Raw genomic sequence first — 18112 nt, forward strand, 5'->3', positions numbered from 1 at the left:
ACTTTAGCTTCCTTGGTGAATTTAAATTTGAAAGTTAATAACTGAGGTATTTATTTTACATTAGACACTTGGACTTTATTGAATTTGGAGGTAGAGATATGATGCCATCACTCTGCAACCTAATATTGTCTACTTAAAAGGTGCGTGCTATGGCTGTGTGTGTGTGTGTGTGATCCGCCATTTGGCGCAACTACACGATGTCCAGCAGGATGTTTGATGTCACCGAGGACAGAGGCACTGAGCACAAAGGTGTTAATTATTGATCAGTCACGAGGTTTAGTTTGAAATGTTTCTGAAGATTCACGTTAATGAGTGTCGAAGAGAAGAAGACTGAGACTTGAACCCTTTGGTCCCATTTTAGCTGCAATATTTCCAGCAGCATGGATAGAGAAGCCGTGGCCGTTTTAATCCAAACTGTGAAGCTGCTGCATGTCTGTATTTATATCCACAACATTTTCTATCCTGCAACTCCAAAAGCTTTTGGATGCTTTTAGCATTTCATGTTAAATATGAGCTGATTGTGAATCAGAAGGCAGAATCAGGAGAAGCAAGAATAGACTGGAGAAACACATCTGCCGGTCTGAAAGGCTCCTTGTATAGCAGCTCATTGTTGGCCTGAACACCGCAGATCTGTTGATGAATGTGTTTGACATAATTTATCCTCATAATCTGAAAGCTGACGTGTGACGTGAAAGGAGACGTGTCTTCAGGCTGTCCTGAAGACACGTCTCCATGGAAACGTCACGTCTCCTTGGAAACATCACGTCTCCTTGGAAACATCACGTCTGCATGGTTTAAAGTGTTAAATCAGAAAATAATCTGAGCTCCTCGTGTTGACTCTGACTCTGACTCTGCAGGCCATCTTGTCTCTGTGCTGCGAGGCGGCCGACCTCGGACCCTTTATTGGCGAGCTGCAGTCCAGACTCCAACAGACCACTTCTCAGAGTCCAGTTATTCTGAACCAGCAGCAGGCAGAGACCCTGATCCTGAGCAACCACGTGGTTTCTACCCTGCTGCCCGGGAAAACCATCATAAACGACTGGGAGCCTCTGAAGCCAGTGCAGGCCAACCTGGAGGTGCTGCGCCGCAGGGGGCTGATCTACATCGCAGACCGGGAGTCTGAACCCTCCGCCCTTAGCTTGTGCACGCCGCCGTATGCCGTTCCTTTTCGCGATGACGCCCTGCGCATCAACATCAACATCTTTGGCGGGCATTTAGCTGCAGTGTGCGGCGTGTTTCTGGCTCAGCTCAGAGCGCTGCTGCCAAGCGTCCGAGGCTACCTGGTCTGCAACATCTACGTGGACCCAGATGTTTGGTCTGGGTTGCACCAGTTCTGCCAGAATAAATCCAGTGTGTCTTTTCTTAAGGACTACTGGGAGGAGGTGATACTGGAGACCGACCTCTGAACTGGTTCAGGACTGACGAGTGAGTTGAAGTGGAATCATCCAACTGAGATGGTTCTTGGGAGATCATGGAAAACCTCAGAGGTCATTGTCGAGTCTCGGTGGTTCTGGACTTCAGGGATTATTCTAAAACCTCTACATTATATTTTTCTTCTGTCCTTTCAAAAAGGTATTTTTCCAAATAGTTTGAAAACAGCAAAGTTAATACCAATATTTAAAAATGGAGACCAACATTGTGTTGACAGTTATAGTCCAAAAATATTGGAAAATTTATTTGATCTTTTCACCGAAAACTATGCATCGCCCAGTGATCAGCAGGACGGTTCCGGAGGAACCGAACCACTTCCTCAGTTAAGGAGTTGGTAGAAGAAATAACAAAAGCGACAATAACAATGCTATCTGTATTTTCATTGATTTGCAGGTGTTTGATACCACAGATCATAGTATATTATTTAAAAAATGGAGAAGTATGAACTCAGAGGTGTAGTTTATTCTTGGCGGAGGAGTTATTTGGAGAACAGAGACAATGTGTAGAAATCAAGAATACTGTTTCATAATTTAGAAAGATCCTTGCGGCATACCGCAGGGTTCTGTAATCGGCCCCAAGCTTTTGCTTTGTATTCATATTTGTAATGTTTTGAATTTATTGAACGTTATTATATTTGCAGATGATACAAACATGTAGGCATGCCTTGGACACTCGGGTGAAGAGGGGGGCGGAGCTTCAACTGATCACCACCTGGTGGTGAGTTGGCTCAGATGGTGGGGGAGGAAGCCGGTCAGATCTGGCAGACCAAACGTGTTGTGAGGGTCTGCTGGGAACGTCTGGCTGAGTCCCCTGTCAGAGCGAGCTTCAACTCCCACCTTCAGCAGAGGACATTGAGTCTGAATGGGCTGTGTTCCGTGCCTCTATTGCTGAGGCGGCCAGCCGGAGCTGTGGCTGTAAGGTCGTTGGTGCCTGTCGTGGCAGTAATCCCAGGACTCGTTGGTGGACACCAGCAGTGAGGGATGCCGTCAAGCTGAAGAAGGAGTCCTATCGGGCCTTCTTGGCCTGTGGGACTCTGGAGGCAGCTGATGGGTACCGGCGGGCTAAGCGGCATGCGGCTTCGGCTGTTGCCAAGGCAAAAACTCGGGCATGGGAGGAGTTCGGCGAGGCCATGGAGAAAGACTTCCGGACGGCTTCGAGGAGATTCTGGTCCACCATCCGGCGGCTCAGGAGGGGGAAGCAGTGCTCCATCAATACTGTGTACAGTGGAGGTGGGGAGCTGCTGACCTCAACTCGGGACGTTGTGGGTCGGTGGAAGGAATACTTCGAAGACCTCCTCAATCCTACCAACATGTCTTCCCATGAGGGAGCAGAGCTGGTGGACTCAGGGGTGGACTCTCCTATCTCTGGTCTGCTGTGCTGTGGGGCTGTCCTGGCTGACAGGCCTCTGCAGCATCGCGTGGACATCGGGGGCAGTACCGCTGGACTGGCAGACTGGGGTGGTGGTCCCCCTTTTTAAGAAGGGGGACCGGAGGGTGTGTTCCAATTACAGGGGAATCACACTCCTCAGCCTCCCTGGTAAGGTCTATTCAGGGGTCCTGGAGAGGACTTTGCACATATTACTCACTGCTTTTTACAAAATCACGTTTTAAAACTCAATTATTTGGTTTATTAAAAAACAATGTACCTGTTGTATAGAGCTAAGACAAAGTCACTCCAGCCAGCATACATAGATTTTTTTCATTTCCAAGAGATAAATTATGACTTCAGAAAGTAATTCTCGGTACCAAAGTCCGAAAAGAAACTAAAAGGAGATGTTAAACTGTTGTTGGGATTCCATCTTGGAATGACGCTGTTTCAGAACTTATGATACATTTCTGGTTTTCAAGAAGACGGTTCTGAAGATGATTTTTAAGGGCTTCGAGAATTATTTGTAGATTATACATCTTTTGAGTTTTGCTTCATTACTCTTTCATTTGATTGTTTACTGATTATTTTTTCTTCTTGTTTTTTTTTCTTAGTTTCTTTTTGGTTTTGTTAAAAATTCTTTTGTAATACAACAACATGTTGATGCTTAAATCTAAGCATGGCACTTCAGCCTGTACCTTTTAGTTTGTCTTAAATCCGTTTGTTGTGTATTTTGTGATTTAATTATGTGACTAAATAAACCTTACCGTGTTAATGGGTAAATGTGGTCGTGGAACTTTTGTGATGAATCTTGGAAACAAAGTTTTCTTTGTGTTTTACGAAGCAAGATGCAACGGTTTAACTGCAGCCTGAGATTAGGAAGCTCACTCTGGGTTCAGATGTTTCCCTGCTTCAACACAGCTGGCTCTGGACTGTTGGATCCATTTCATTTGAGTCAGGTGTATCACAAGCTGGGAAAAACTTAATGGATGCTGCCCACTGGTGGATGAACTGCCAAAACAACCACAGCAAAGTAAAGATGCGTGGAAGTATGAGGATGGAGGCGTACAAAGATGTTTACAGACGTGGAGCAGTGATGGAGCTTTATGCATCTCTGGACGGGAAAAACCGCTTGAAGTCGCATATGGACGAAGCCTGATGAACCCCAGACCGGATCTCATCCATCTTCATGCTTCACTCTGATGGAAACACTAGGCGCTCTGCATTAACCAGTAGATGCAGCAGTTTTCTTCTTCGGTGGTTGTCTGGTTTTCTCCTGCAGTAATTGGTGGTGCAGCACCTGCTCTAGCGAACCAAGTTTCCACTCGGGCCGAGTCCCCAACTGGGCCGAGTCCCCAACCGGACCAAATTCCCAACCGGACCAGGTCTGGTAGACTGTCCTAATGGGAATGCACACTAAAAGGTCTGAGTAGTGCAGCATGTACAGAAACACAGCCCAAAATTTTGCACCACCTAACTGGACCAAGTCCCCAACCGGGCCAGAGAACAGAACTCTTTATGATTTAAAATGTTGGTTTGGGAATTCAAACACTATCAGCGCTTTTCTGGAGTTCTGCGAATACTTTGTTTACATCCATTTCATTGCGACAACCGACTTTCCTCGTTGGCTTTCTGGCAGCTTAGGTGACTTGTGTCGTGGTTTTTACCCAGCGGGTCTTTTGTGGGATTTTCATCGGAAGGTCTTAAGAGGACCAGATCACAGAAGGGACTCTCTCTGTCATCGGACTGTTCAGACGTTTGTATCCAACAAAATATCCTTTTCAGTGAATATTTCATAAAATAAAGCTGTTCAGGAAAAATATTAATTTTTTTCTTTTAACATTTTCAAAAGTAATTTTTTATAAGTTCCTGATCAGCTTCTTCAGACGGAAAGTCTGTTTTAGTGTCTCCACGTGACGGACCGGCCAGCATGGAGATGGATCATAAAGTTCACAGTTTATGATCTCATATGATGTTTATTTTACACAACAAGGCACCAACAAAGCCAGCTGAGTGTCAGGAAATGCCTGAGCTGCAAAGTCAGCAGGTTGTTTTCTGAATGTTTCTGAATTTTTTTCAGACTAAATAAAATGAACCAACAAGTGAATCTTTGTGGGACTTTCTTTGTTTTCAGATGAAGTAAATGAATCTGTTCCCATGCAGGTCGAGCAGCAACTTTCTGGAGGCTGACTCATTTATAATTCTCCAGCTCCCTCAAAGCTTGAACGTTAAATCCTGAATACAAGCAGCTTGAGACAAAATGTAGAATGAGAACATTAAAATTCTATTCTATTCTATTCTATTCGATTCGATTCGATTCGATTCGATTCGATTCTATTCTATCCTAGTCTAGACTAGTCTAGTCTAGTCTATTCGTTTCTGTAATAATTTAGCAGACGCTTTTATCCAAGAGTGAGAACACCATAAGGAAATCAAACAGTAACAGTAGGAACATCATAGATCAGTGCTGGTCAGACTGGTGCAAGTCCAGTTGGATGCAGGTGTTACCAAGTAGAACTGGAGGCATATCTCTATTGTTCCCTTCCTTTCTGCAACAGTCCCTTTGTTAAAATACAGAAACAATAAATCTTACAGTGTTTGCTGCAGAGAACTGGACTAGGTTCTCCATCTGCTCTGAGCAAAAGTTCGACTAAGTGCAGAACTGAAGAGCGGCGTCAGCAGCTTAAAGCAGCTCAGGACTCTGCAGATCGGCAGGTTGTTCCACCATTGTGGAACCATCCATCCATCCATCTTCTGCCGCTAATCTGGGGTCGGGGCAGCAGCCTAAGCAGGGAAGCCCAGACTTCCCTCTCCCCAGCCACATTTGCCAACTCTGCGGGGGGATCCCGAGGCGTTCCCAGGCCAGCCGAGAGATATAATCCCTCCAGCGTGTCCTGGGTCTTCCCCAGGGTCTCCTCCCAGAGGGACGTGCCTGGAACACCTCACCAGGGAGGTCCAGGAGGCATCCTGACCAGATGCCCGAGCCACCTCAACTGGTTCCTCTCGATGCGGAGGAGCAGCGGCTCTACTCTGATCTCCTCCCGGATGACCGAGCTCCTCACCCTATCTCTAAGGGAGAGCCCGGCCACCCTGCGGAGGAAACTCATTTCAGCCGCCTGTATACGAGATCTCCTTCTTTCGGTCGCGACCCACAGCTCATGACCATAGGTGAGGGTAGGAACGTAGATCGACTGGTAAATGGAGAGCTTCGCCTTCTGGCTCAGCTCCTTCTTCACCACGACAGACCGGCGCAGAGTCCGCATTACTGCAGACGCCGCACCGATCCGTCTGTCGATCTCACGCTCCATCCTTCCCTCACTCGTGAACAAGATCCCGAGATATTTAAACTCCTCCACTTGAGGCAGGACCTGACTCCTGACCCGGAGAGGGCAATCCACCCTATTCCGGCTGAGGACCATGGTCTCGGATCTGGAGGTGCTGATTCTCATCCCAGCTGCTTCACACTCGGCTGCGAATCGCTCAGGCGAGAGCTGGAGATCACGACCAGACGAAGCCAACAGGACCACGTCATCTGCAAAAAGCAGGGACCCAATCCTGAGGCCACCAAGCCGGATCCCCTCAACACCTCGGCTGCACCTAGAAATTCTGTCCATATAAGTTATGAACAGAATCGGTGATAAAGGGCAGCCTTGGTGGAGTCCAACCCTCACCGGAAACGAATCCGACTTACTACCGGCAATGCAGACCAAGCTCTGACACCTGTCGTACAGGGACCAGACAGCTCGTACAAGGGGGTCCGGTACCCCATACTCCCGGAGTACCCCCCACAGGAGCCCCCCGGGGGACACGGTCGAACACCTTCTCCAGGTCCACAAAGCACATGTAGACTGGTTGGGCAAACTCCCATGCCCCCTCCAGGACCCCAAAGAGGGTATAGAGCTGGTCCACTGTTCCACGACCAGGACGAAAACCACACTGCTCCTCCTCAATCCGGGATTCGACTATCCGGCGGACCCTCCTCTCCAGGACCCCTGAATAGACCTTACCAGGGAGGCTGAGGAGTGTGATTCCCCTGTAATTGGAACACACCCTCCGGTCCCCCTTCTTAAAAAGGGGGACCACCACCCCAGTCTGCCAGTCCAGCGGCACTGTCCCCGATGTCCACGCGATGCTGCAGAGGCCTGTCAGCCAGGACAGCCCCACAGCATCCAGAGCCTTAAGGAACTCCGGGCGGATCTCATCCACCCCCGGGGCCTTGCCGCCAAGGAGCTTTTTGACCACCTCAGCGACTTCAGCCCCAGAGATAGGAGAGTCCACCCCTGAGTCCACCAGCTCTGCTTCCTCATCGGAAGACGTGTTGGTAGGATTGCGGAGGTCTTCGAAGTATTCCTTCCACCGACCCACAACATCCCGAGTTGAGGTCAGCAGCACCTCATCTCCACTGTACACAGTATTGATGGAGCACTGCTTCCCCCTCCTGAGCCGCCGGATGGTGGACCAGAATCTCCTCGAAGCCGTCCGGAAGTCTTTCTCCATGGCCTCGCTGAACTCCTCCTATGCCCGAGTTTTTGCCTTGGCAATAACCGAAGCCGGATGCCGCTTAGCCCGCCGGTACCCATCAGCTGCCTCCAGAGTCCCACAGGCCAAGAAGGCCCGATAGGACTCCTTCTTCAGCTTGACGGCATCCCTCACTGCTGGTGTCCACCAACGAGTCCTGGGATTACCGCCACGACAGGCACCAACGACCTTACAGCCACAGCTCCGGCTGGCCGCCTCAGCAATAGAGCCACGGAACAGTCATGGTAGTCATGATAATGCTAGGCGTCGTCCACTGGTAGAGCGTAGCTGTGGAGAGGGAGTGTAGCTCTGGATGAAGGAGTGAAGATTGATGGGAGACGTTTAACTTATTGTTTTGTAAACCAAAAGCAGAGCTTTGAATCTGATGCTCTGCAACTGGAAACCAGTAAAGTGGGATTAGAAGCAGAGTGATATGAGCCCGTTTATACTGGTTGAAGACCAGACATGGTTCTGGATCATCTGCAGAGGTTTAACCAGCATGCAGGCAGACCTGCCAGTAGGGAACTGCAGTAATCCATGTGTGAGATGACCAGAACCTGAACCAGAAGCTGAGTCGTGTGTTCTGTCAGGTACGTCTGATTCTCTTGATGTTGTAGAGAGCAAATCGGCACGTACAGGCAACCGAGGCAACATGGACCTTAAAGGTCAGCTGGTCATCCACCATGACACCCAGATTCCAGGCAGCAGGAACAAGTGTGATAGAGTGGAGCTTCACGTATCTGCGGAGGTAATGAAGGATCGACTGGACAGACAATGAGCTCTGTCTTGGACAGATTGAGCTGAAGGTGGCGATCCTTCATCCATGCAGAGATATCAGCAAGGCAAGCTGATATTCTCAGTGAAACGTTGTGTCGTCTGGTGGGAAGGAAAGGAAAAGCTGATTGTCATCTGCATAGCAGTGGTAGGAGAAGCCATGAGAGCTTCTAACTGCAAGGAGGTGTATGGTGAAAAGGGAAGTGTGGAACTGACCTGTCCCTCATTTTATGGCATGAGTGACATGTCAAAATGAATGCATTGCAAGAAATGTCCAGCTGGGGACAGAAGACAAATATAGGATTGTGTTCAACAGAATTTTGAGTAGATTTTGCCATAAACTGATACAGATTTCAGTAACTATGAATTTTATCTGATACAAACAGTATTAAAACAGAAAAAGAAAATACGACACATTTATGTTTGTTGTAACTTTTGCTTTCATACCATTTAATGGTCGATTATAGTAGATAATAGCAGATTGGTGGATTATGAACAGATAATACAGATAATAGCATATTAGAGTGGATTATCAACAGATGATAACAGATTAGGGGATTATGAACAGATAATAGCAGATTAGAGTGTATTATCAACAGATGATAGCAGATTAGATTGGATTATCAACAGATGACAACAGATTAGGGGATTATCAACAGATGATAGCAGATTAGAGTGGATTATCAACAGATGATAGCAGATTAGGGGATTATCAACAGATGATTGCAGATTATAGTTGATTATCAACAGATGATAGCAGATTAGATTGGATTATCAACAGATGATAGCAGATTAGAGTGGATTATCAACAGATGATAGCAGATTAGAGTGGATTATCAACAGATGATTGCAGATTATAGTGGATTATCAACAGATGATAGCAGATTAGAGTGGATTATCAACAGATGATAGCAGATTAGGGGATTATCAACAGATGATAGCAGATTAGAGTGGATTATAAATAGATGATTGCAGATTAGAGTGGATTATCAACAGATGATAGCATATTAGGGGATTATCAACAGATGATAGCAGATTAGAGTGGATTATCAACAGATGATTGCAGATTATAGTGGATTATCAACAGATGATAGCAGATTAGAGTTGATTATCAACAGATGATAGCAGATTAGAGTGGATTATCAACAGATGATTGCAGATTATAGTGGATTATCAACAGATGATTGCAGATTAGAGTTGATTATCAACAGATGATAGCAGATTAGAGTGGATTATCAACAGATGATTGCAGATTATAGTGTATTATCAACAGATGATAGCAGATTAGGGGATTATCAACAGATGATAGCAGATTAGAGTGGATTATCAACAGATGATTGCAGATTAGAGCGGATTATCAACAGATGATAGCAGATTAGAGTGGATTATCAACAGATGATTGCAGATTATAGTGGATTATCAACAGATGATAGCAGATTAGGGGATTATCAACAGATGATAGCAGATTAGAGTGGATTATCAACAGATGATTGCAGATTATAGTGGATTATCAACAGATGATAGCAGATTAGAGTGGATTATCAACAGATGATAGCAGATTAGAGTGGATTATCAACAGATGATTGCAGATTATAGTGGATTATCAACAGATGATAGCAGATTAGAGTGGATTATCAACAGATGATAGCAGATTAGGGGATTATCAACAGATGATAGCAGATTAGAGTGGATTATAAACAGATGATTGCAGATTATAGTGGATTATCAACAGATGATAGCAGATTAGGGGATTATCAACAGATGATAGCAGATTAGAGTGGATTATCAACAGATGATTGCAGATTATAGTGGATTATCAACAGATGATAGCAGATTAGAGTGGATTATCAACAGATGATAGCAGATTAGAGTGGATTATCAACAGATGATAGCAGATTAGAGTGGATTATCAACAGATGATAGCAGATTAGAGTGGATTATCAACAGATGATAGCAGATTAGAGTGGATTATCAACAGATGATAGCAGATTAGAGTGGATTATCAACAGATGATAGCAGATTAGAGTGGTTTTTCAACAGATGATAGCAGATTAGAGTGGATTATCAACAGATGATAGCAGAAGCTGTTTCTGACGTGGGGCCTGGCAGCTTGAAGGTCCGGCAGGACGTCTGCCTACAACTCACACAAAGCGACTGAATTCTCTGCCAGTCAGACCAGACTTTATAAGTTACTACTTCTGAGGATTCTCATAAAACGTTGAGGATCTTTCTGGATTAAATGTGCTGAGTTTGCAGAGTTAATGCTGTGTTAAAGAAGCTGAGGCAGACACACGTCACACAGGAAAGATAAGCTCACTTTCATCATCACATGCACTTACTGCCCTGTGGAAGAGATACGCAATTTCATGTGGGTTGCTGGACACTGTCTCTCTAACTGCATTAATAGAAACCCAGTCCCCGGTTCTGATCCCCTCGGACTGGTTCTGGACTTTTCTGTCAGACTCAGACTCACTGAGGGATCTCCAGCTGGGATTCTGGGACCTTTGTGGTAAAAGGGTGACTCCATGTGTTCCCGGATTCCTGAGGAACTGGAAGGATCCTCCTCCAGCTGCAGCCCCGTCAAGTTACAGCCAGGAAGTCATGGCTGGGACCGCCAAAATAAAAGACCACGAAGGCGACAGGAATTAGTTGGAGAATGAGCTCAAGTGATGCATGATCGCTGCCGTTTGCTTCCTCTGATTCAGGATGTAAAACCTGCCCATCTTTCGTTATCGACTTTCTTCAGTTTTCTAAACATGAAAACATTATTTTGGTGTGGCATGAGGACGTTTATTTATCCTGTTTTGTCTGGGTTGTGTATATTTGCTCTTGAAAAGAGAAAGAGAAAGAAAGGCAACTGATTTGGGAAAAACAGTTGTTTCTTGTTGCCGCCGGATGAGGAAAACCGGAAGTTGTTTTGTGTGTTGTTGCCGCCAACTTGACGGCAGCCATCATGAGGCGGGATCAGCTGATGGAACTGAGTCACCAGTTCCCGAACCCCGTGGACCAGAAACAGGTAGGTCTCACATCTGGACTCGCAGTCACCAGTTCCCGAACCACATGAGACCAGAGGGAGGAGAAGTCTTGGACCGTGAGACAGGTAGGTCTCACAGGCGCGTTTGGACTCGGAACTAACCGGTTAAAACCGGGACAGAATAAGATCCGGGACCCAGCGAGGCTCGGTGTCGTTAACCCGACTTCAGGCAGAACTTTTGTTCCGGTTCTGGTTTGCTGGACTTTGGAAAGAAACTACTGACACGCGCAGCTGGGCGCCGGGAGGTCACGTGGTGCAGGTCGAACCGAAGCATCAAAAGTTCTGATGAAGTTCAGACTGGTGAGAGTAATCAGATTACTTCCCAATAAATAATCTTCTATTTAATAAGCTTTATTGATACAGATCCAGTTCACAAAACCAAGTTTAGTCCAGTTCATCAGGATCCAGGCATGATCCGTATCAATGACATCAGATTGTCCTGCATCAGGACCAGAACCAGGGAGTAAAAACTCCATCAGGACCAGAACCAGGGAGTAAAAACTCCATCAGGACCAGAACCAGGGAGTAAAAACTCCATCAGGACCAGAGGCAGGAAGGAAAACCTCCATCAGAACCAGAACCAGGAAGGAAAACCTCCATCTGGACCAGAACCAGGGAGTAAAAACTCCATCAGGACCAGAACCAGGGAGTAAAAACTCCATCAGGACCAGAACCAGGGAGTAAAAACTCCATCAGGACCAGAGGCAGGGAGTAAAAACTCCATCAGGACCAGAGGCAGGAAGGAAAACCTCCATCAGAACCAGAACCAGGAAGGAAAACCTCCATCTGGACCAGAACCAAGAAGGAAAACCTCCATCAGGACCAGGACCAGGAAGGAAAACCTTCATCTGGACCAGAACCAGGAAGGAAAACCTCCATCTGGACCAGAACCAAGAAGGAAAACCTCCATCAGGACCAGGACCAGGAAGGAGGACCTCCATCTGGACCAGAACCAGGAAGGAAAACCTCCATCTGGACCAGAACCAGGAAGGAGGACCTTCATCAGGACCAGAACCAAGAAGGAAAACCTGCATCAGGACCAGAACCAAGAAGGAAAACCTCCACCACGACCAGAACCAGGAAGGAAAACCTCCATCTGGACCAGGACCAGGAAGGAAAACCTCCATCAGGACCAGAACCAAGAAGGAAAACCTCCATCAGGACCAGAACCAAGAAGGAAAACCTCCACCAGGACCAGAACCAGGAAGGAAAACCTCCATCTGGACCAGAACCAGGAAGGAAAACCTCCATCAGGACCAGAACCAAGAAGGAAAACCTCCATCAGGACCAGAACCAGGAAGGAAAACCTCCATCAGGGCCAGAACCAGGAAGGAAAACCTCCATCTGGACCAGAACCAGGAAGGAAAACCTCCATCAGGACCAGAACCAGGAAGGAAAACCTCCTTCAGGACCAGAACCAGGAAAGAAAACCTCCATCAGGACCAGAACCAGGAAGGAAAACCTCCATCAGGACCAGAACCAGGAAGGAAAACCTCCATCAGGACCAGAACCAGGAAGGAAAACCTCCATCAGGACCAGAACCAGGAAGGAGGACCTTCATCAGGACCAGAACCAGGAAGGAAAACCTCCATCAGGACCAGAACCAGGAAGGAAAACCTCCATCAGGACCAGAACCAGGAAGGAAAAACCTCCATCAGGACCAGAACCAGGAAGGAAAACCTCCTTCAGGACCAGAACCAGGAAGGAAAACCTCCTTCAGGACCAGAACCAGGAAGGAAAACCTCCATCAGAACCAGGACCAGGAAGGAAAACCTCCATCAGGACCAGAACCAGGAAGGAAAACCTCCATCAGAACCAGGACCAGGGAGCAAAACCTCCATCAGGACCAGAACCAGGAAGGAAAACCTCCATCAGAACCAGGACCAGGAAGGAAAACCTCCATCAGGACCAGAACCAGGAAGGAAAACCTCCATCAGAACCAGGACCAGGGAGCAAAACCTCCATCAGGACCAGAACCAGGAAGGAAAACCTCCATCAGAACCAGGACCAGGGAGCAAAACCTCCATCAGGACCAGAACCAGGACATAAAATGATATGTGATGTGAAAACGGATGATGGAAGATCAGCTTTACTGATCTATATAATTTAACCAGGTTCTCTTTGGTCCAACAGGTTCTGGTTCTGAGTCCGTGGAGAAGGTCTGACTGAAGACAAGGCGCTGGCGGACAGATCTTCCGTCCCTGTCCTCATGTCTCCTGGCGTGGATATGCTGCAGCGGGACGTCCCCGCCCTGGACATCAAACTGGGAGCGCTGGCGGTGCTGCTGTCCGTCACGCTGCTGTTCGGGTTGGTTCCCCTCTGTGTGGTCCGGAGGACGGGTCGCTGCACCGTGGACCCCGGTAAGTCCATGAAGAAGGTCCCGGAAGGACTTTCCAAGTTGTGTGTGTGATCATGTGACTTTGTTTTATCTCAGTATATGGTAACCATGGTGATGATGAAGGTGTTTCCTCTCAGATGTTCGGCGGCGGCTGCTGAGTCTGATCAGCTGTTTTGCAGGAGGTGTGTTCCTGGCAACATGTCTGCTGGACCTGCTGCCAGACTTCCTGCAGGGCATCAGGGACGCCTTCAGCAGCGCCGGCATCGTGGTCAGATGTTCCACTCATCCTTCATCCATCATCCATTATTCATTCATCCATCCATCCATCCATCCATCCATTATTCATCCAATCATCCTTCATCCATCATCCATCATCCATCCATCCATTATTCATCCAATCATCCTTCATCCATCATCCATCATCCATCCATCCATTATTCATTCATCCATCCATCCATCCATCATCCATTATTCATCCAATCATCCTTCATCCATCATCCATTATTCATTCATCCATCCATCCATCCATCCATCCATTATTCATCCAATCATCCTTCATCCATCATCCATCATCCATCCATCCATTATTCATCCAATCATCCTTCATCCATCATCCATCCATCCATTATTCATCCTTCATCCATCATCCATCCATCCATTATTCATTCATCCATCCATCCATCCATTATTCATCCAATCATCCTTCATCCATCATCCATCCATCCATTATTCATTCATCCATCCATCCATCCATCATCCATTATTCATCCATCATCCATTATTCATTCATCCATCCATCCATCCATCCATCCATTATTCATCCAATCATCCTTCATCCATCATCCATCATCCATCCATCCATTATTCATCCAATCATCCATCATCCATCCATCCATTATTCATTCATCCATCCATCCATCCATTATTCATCCAATCATCCTTCATCCATCATCCATCCATCCATTATTCATTCATCCATCCATCCATCCATCATCCATTATTCATCCATCATCCATTATTCATTCATCCATCCATCCATCCATCCATCCATCCATTATTCATCCAATCATCCTTCATCCATCATCCATCCATCCATTATTCATTCATCCATCCATCCATCCATCATCCATTATTCATCCAATCATCCTTCATCCATCATCCATTATTCATTCATCCATCCATCCATCCATCCATCCATTATTCATCCAATCATCCTTCATCCATCATCCATCCATCCATTATTCATTCATCCATCCATCCATCCATCCATCCATCATCCATTATTCATCCAATCATCCTTCATCCATCATCCATCCATCCATTATTCATTCATCCATCCATCCATCCATCATCCATCCATCATCCTTTATCCATCATCCATCCATCCACTCATCCTTCATCCATCCATCCATTCATTATTCATCCATCCATCATCATCCTTCATCCGTCATCCATCGTCCATCCATCCACTCATCCTTCATCCATCCATCCATTCATTATTCATTCATCCATCCATCCATCCATTATTCATCCATCCACTCATCCTTCATCCATCCATCCATCCATCAATCCATCCATCCATCCATCCATCATCCATCCATCCATTCATTATTCATTCATCCATCCATCCATTATTCATCCATCCATCCATCATCCTTCATCCATCATCCATCCATCCATCCATCATCCATCCATCCACTCATCCATCATCCATCCATCCATCCATTCATTATTCATTCATCCATCCATCCATCCATCCATCCATTCATTATTCATTCATCCATCCATCCATCCATTATTCATCCATCCATCCATCCATCCATCCATTATTCATCCATCCATCCCTCTGTCCATCCATCCATCCGTCTCTCCGTCCGTCCCTCCATCACATAGACCATAATTTAAACATACTGTAATGATGATCATATTAATGACATCACCATGATATTATTTTTATGTTTTTATTGGAACTGATTAACATAAAACAAACAGCAACCATGTGACCTTAAACCAAAATGGCCTTTATTCATAAATCAGCATAAACTCTTTGGATTGGTTGCTGTGGTAACCGTGTGGACGAGACAATTTTCTGACCGTCTTCTCTTCCCGTCTCAGCTCCAGTTCCCTCTGCCAGAGTTCATTGTGGCCATGGGCTTCTTCCTCGTCTTGGTCCTGGAGCAGATGGTCCTGGCCTTCAAGGACCGGTCTTCGTCTCACTCGGAGGAGCACCGGGCTCTGATGGTGGACTCCAGCGTACAGGCGGAGGCGGGGCGTCCCCACCGCTACCGTCTGGGTTCTTTTGGGTCTGACGGACACGTCCATGCGGACTTCGGTTCCCAGTCGGCACTGCGAGCCTTCATTCTGGTCTTCTCGCTGTCCCTGCACTCAGTATTCGAAGGCCTGGCAGTGGGGCTGCTGGAAGAGGGCCAAGAGGTCCTGGAGGTCTGTGTGGCCCTGATGATCCACAAGAGCATCATCTCCTTCAGCCTGAGCTTCCAGCTGTGTCAGGGCCGCCTGCGGCGCTCGGCGGTGGTCGGATGCCTGCTGCTGTTCGCTGTCATGTCCCCGCTGGGCATCGCACTGGGCGTCGGTCTCTCTGAGACCAGGACGTCCCCCCAGCATCAGCTGGCCCGCTGCTCGCTGGAGGGACTGGCCACCGGGACCTTCATCTACATCACCTTCATGGAGATCCTGCCCCACGAGCTGGCTTCCTCCAGGAGCTGCATCCCCAAGGTGGCCATGATGCTGCTGGGTTTCACCGTGGTAACCGGTGTGCTCTTCATCAAGATGTAACCATGGTAACATAGCCGACACATCGGCACAAACAGTTTTAGATCTGTGATGAACCAAGGTCTTCTCTGCTGGACACACAGAGTCCTTGGAGATCTGGATCTGGAGTCCAGATATGGATCAGAACCACAAACTGAAGGAGACGCTGGACTGGAACTGATCTGAGCGTTACGGTCCAGATCTGAGCCAGATCTGTCTGATTGGAGCGTCGGCGGACTAAACCGAATATTATTCTTCTGGCCCAGTTTCATCTCAGCAAATCAGGGCATCTTTTCGCTCGGTTTCCATGGCAACGCTGATGTTTGAAAGACGTGTTTATCTGAACAAACACAATGAAGTTCCAACCACCAGCACGAGTCTTCATCTTGCTCTCTGACCATCATCATTGTCCTCCTGCTGCAGCGGCACTCTGTGGAGACGCTTCATGCCAGGAGGGTCTACAGCGGGTCCTCGAGGGTCCTGCAGGTTTTCTATTCATCTCTGCTGCTACACCTGAAATGGATCCAACAGCCAAGAAGGTTCTGCACAACGACACAAATCATTCAAGTCAGGTGTGTTAGAGCTGGGATAACTGGAAAACCTGCTGGATCGAGGATCAAACTGGAGCTGGGCGCCCCTGCTTTATACAGCATGAGCAGGATGCTGCAGTTCCCCCTTCATCCACTAGGGGCTCCAAAACAGAACAAATCCCCATAGACTCCCATGTTAAAAAGACCAACTTCTCAGCAGAAATAAACACGTTTACGGCAGAAATAAACACGTTTACGACAGAAATAAACATGTTTACGGTAGAAATATGACAACTGTAGTGGAGAGTGAATTATTTTTCTAACTTCTCTGTTTAGAGGTAATTTCAAATCAAAATTCAGTATAATTAGGGGCGTGTCCTTTTGATTAACAGGTACCTGAACTTCCAGTTCAAGAAGGAGGAACATAGAACAACCAGTTTTTAGCCACTTAACAACTAAGCTTTAGCCTGGTTACCTCCATTAGCTGGTTGGCTAATACATGTGTGTATCTTCATTTGTGCGTACGCACATGCATTTCTACATCAGGGAAAGTGTAACAGACAAAAGGATTATCTCTATCAAGTCAGACTTTTTCCTAAATATACCTTTTTTTTTTAAAGCTTTTGATTTTGAAAGATCTCCGATGATGGTGCTGAAACAGTTCTTGTAAAGTGACAGTGGAAACCACCCAATGAGCTTCAATTCAGCTTTTCAGAAACCTCACGGAGGCTCAGACGCTGGGATGTATGAAAAGAAAAAGGTTGTTTTAAATGTAAAATTATCATAGAAAAGAAATAAAAAAATATGAAATGTTTTTGGTGAAGTTTGAAATGTTTACTGACGAGCGCATTCTGGAAGAAAGTGGCGGGGAAATATCCGTCCCAAATGTATCTGGAAAATGAAAATGCAGAAGATACAAATAAGAAAAAAAAAGCCCACAATCCGGTGAGTCCGCAGGTTCGATTCCATCAGTGGACACCACATTCTGTGCTGTTTTTAGGTTTTAGACAGAGCAGTTTCAAAAACCGCACCAGCATATGGTCCCACAAGGGGTCTGAGGATCTCATCTCGGTACCTAATGGCAGTCAGGCTACCTCTGGCGAGCACATGGAGGGCTGTGCGGCCCTCCAAAGAAATGCCCCCCCACACCATTACTGACCCACTGCCAAACCGGTCCTGCTGGAGGCAGGTTTCTGACAGAGCAGACACATGCACATCTGTGTCCTGCTGGAGCTCATTCTGCAGGGCTCTGGCAGTGCTCCTCCTGTTCCTCCTTGCACAAAGAAGGAGGTAGCGGTCCTGCTGCTGGGTTGTTGTCCTCCCACGGCCTCCTCCACGTCTCCTGATGTACTG

General features: G+C 46.8%; 2 protein-coding genes across 2 annotated transcripts in view; both read left to right on the forward strand.

The window, feature by feature from the left end:
- The window catches only part of LOC306755942 (histidine N-acetyltransferase-like), a gene marked incomplete at both ends in the record, with an annotated part of 29270 nt that extends 27864 nt beyond the window's left edge, over positions 1-1406 (forward strand). Inside the window, one exon of the mRNA XM_079240532.1 lies at positions 858-1406. Within this exon, the coding sequence (XP_079096658.1) occupies positions 858-1406 (549 nt within the window). The remainder of the gene's footprint in view (positions 1-857) is intronic.
- A 9635-nt stretch (positions 1407-11041) lies between these two features.
- slc39a3 (solute carrier family 39 member 3) lies at positions 11042-16253 on the forward strand (the record flags this gene model as incomplete). The annotated part of the gene is made up of 4 exons (XM_079240533.1): positions 11042-11104; positions 13359-13482; positions 13598-13728; positions 15576-16253. 4 exons carry the CDS (start codon positions 11042-11044, stop codon positions 16251-16253), a joined length of 996 nt encoding a protein of 331 aa, XP_079096659.1.
- Positions 16254-18112: the final 1859 nt, after the last annotated feature.

Source organism: Telmatherina bonti (genome assembly GCF_933228915.1).
Source record: "Telmatherina bonti genome assembly, chromosome: 5".
In the NCBI taxonomy this organism is placed as follows: Eukaryota; Metazoa; Chordata; class Actinopteri; order Atheriniformes; family Telmatherinidae; genus Telmatherina; species Telmatherina bonti.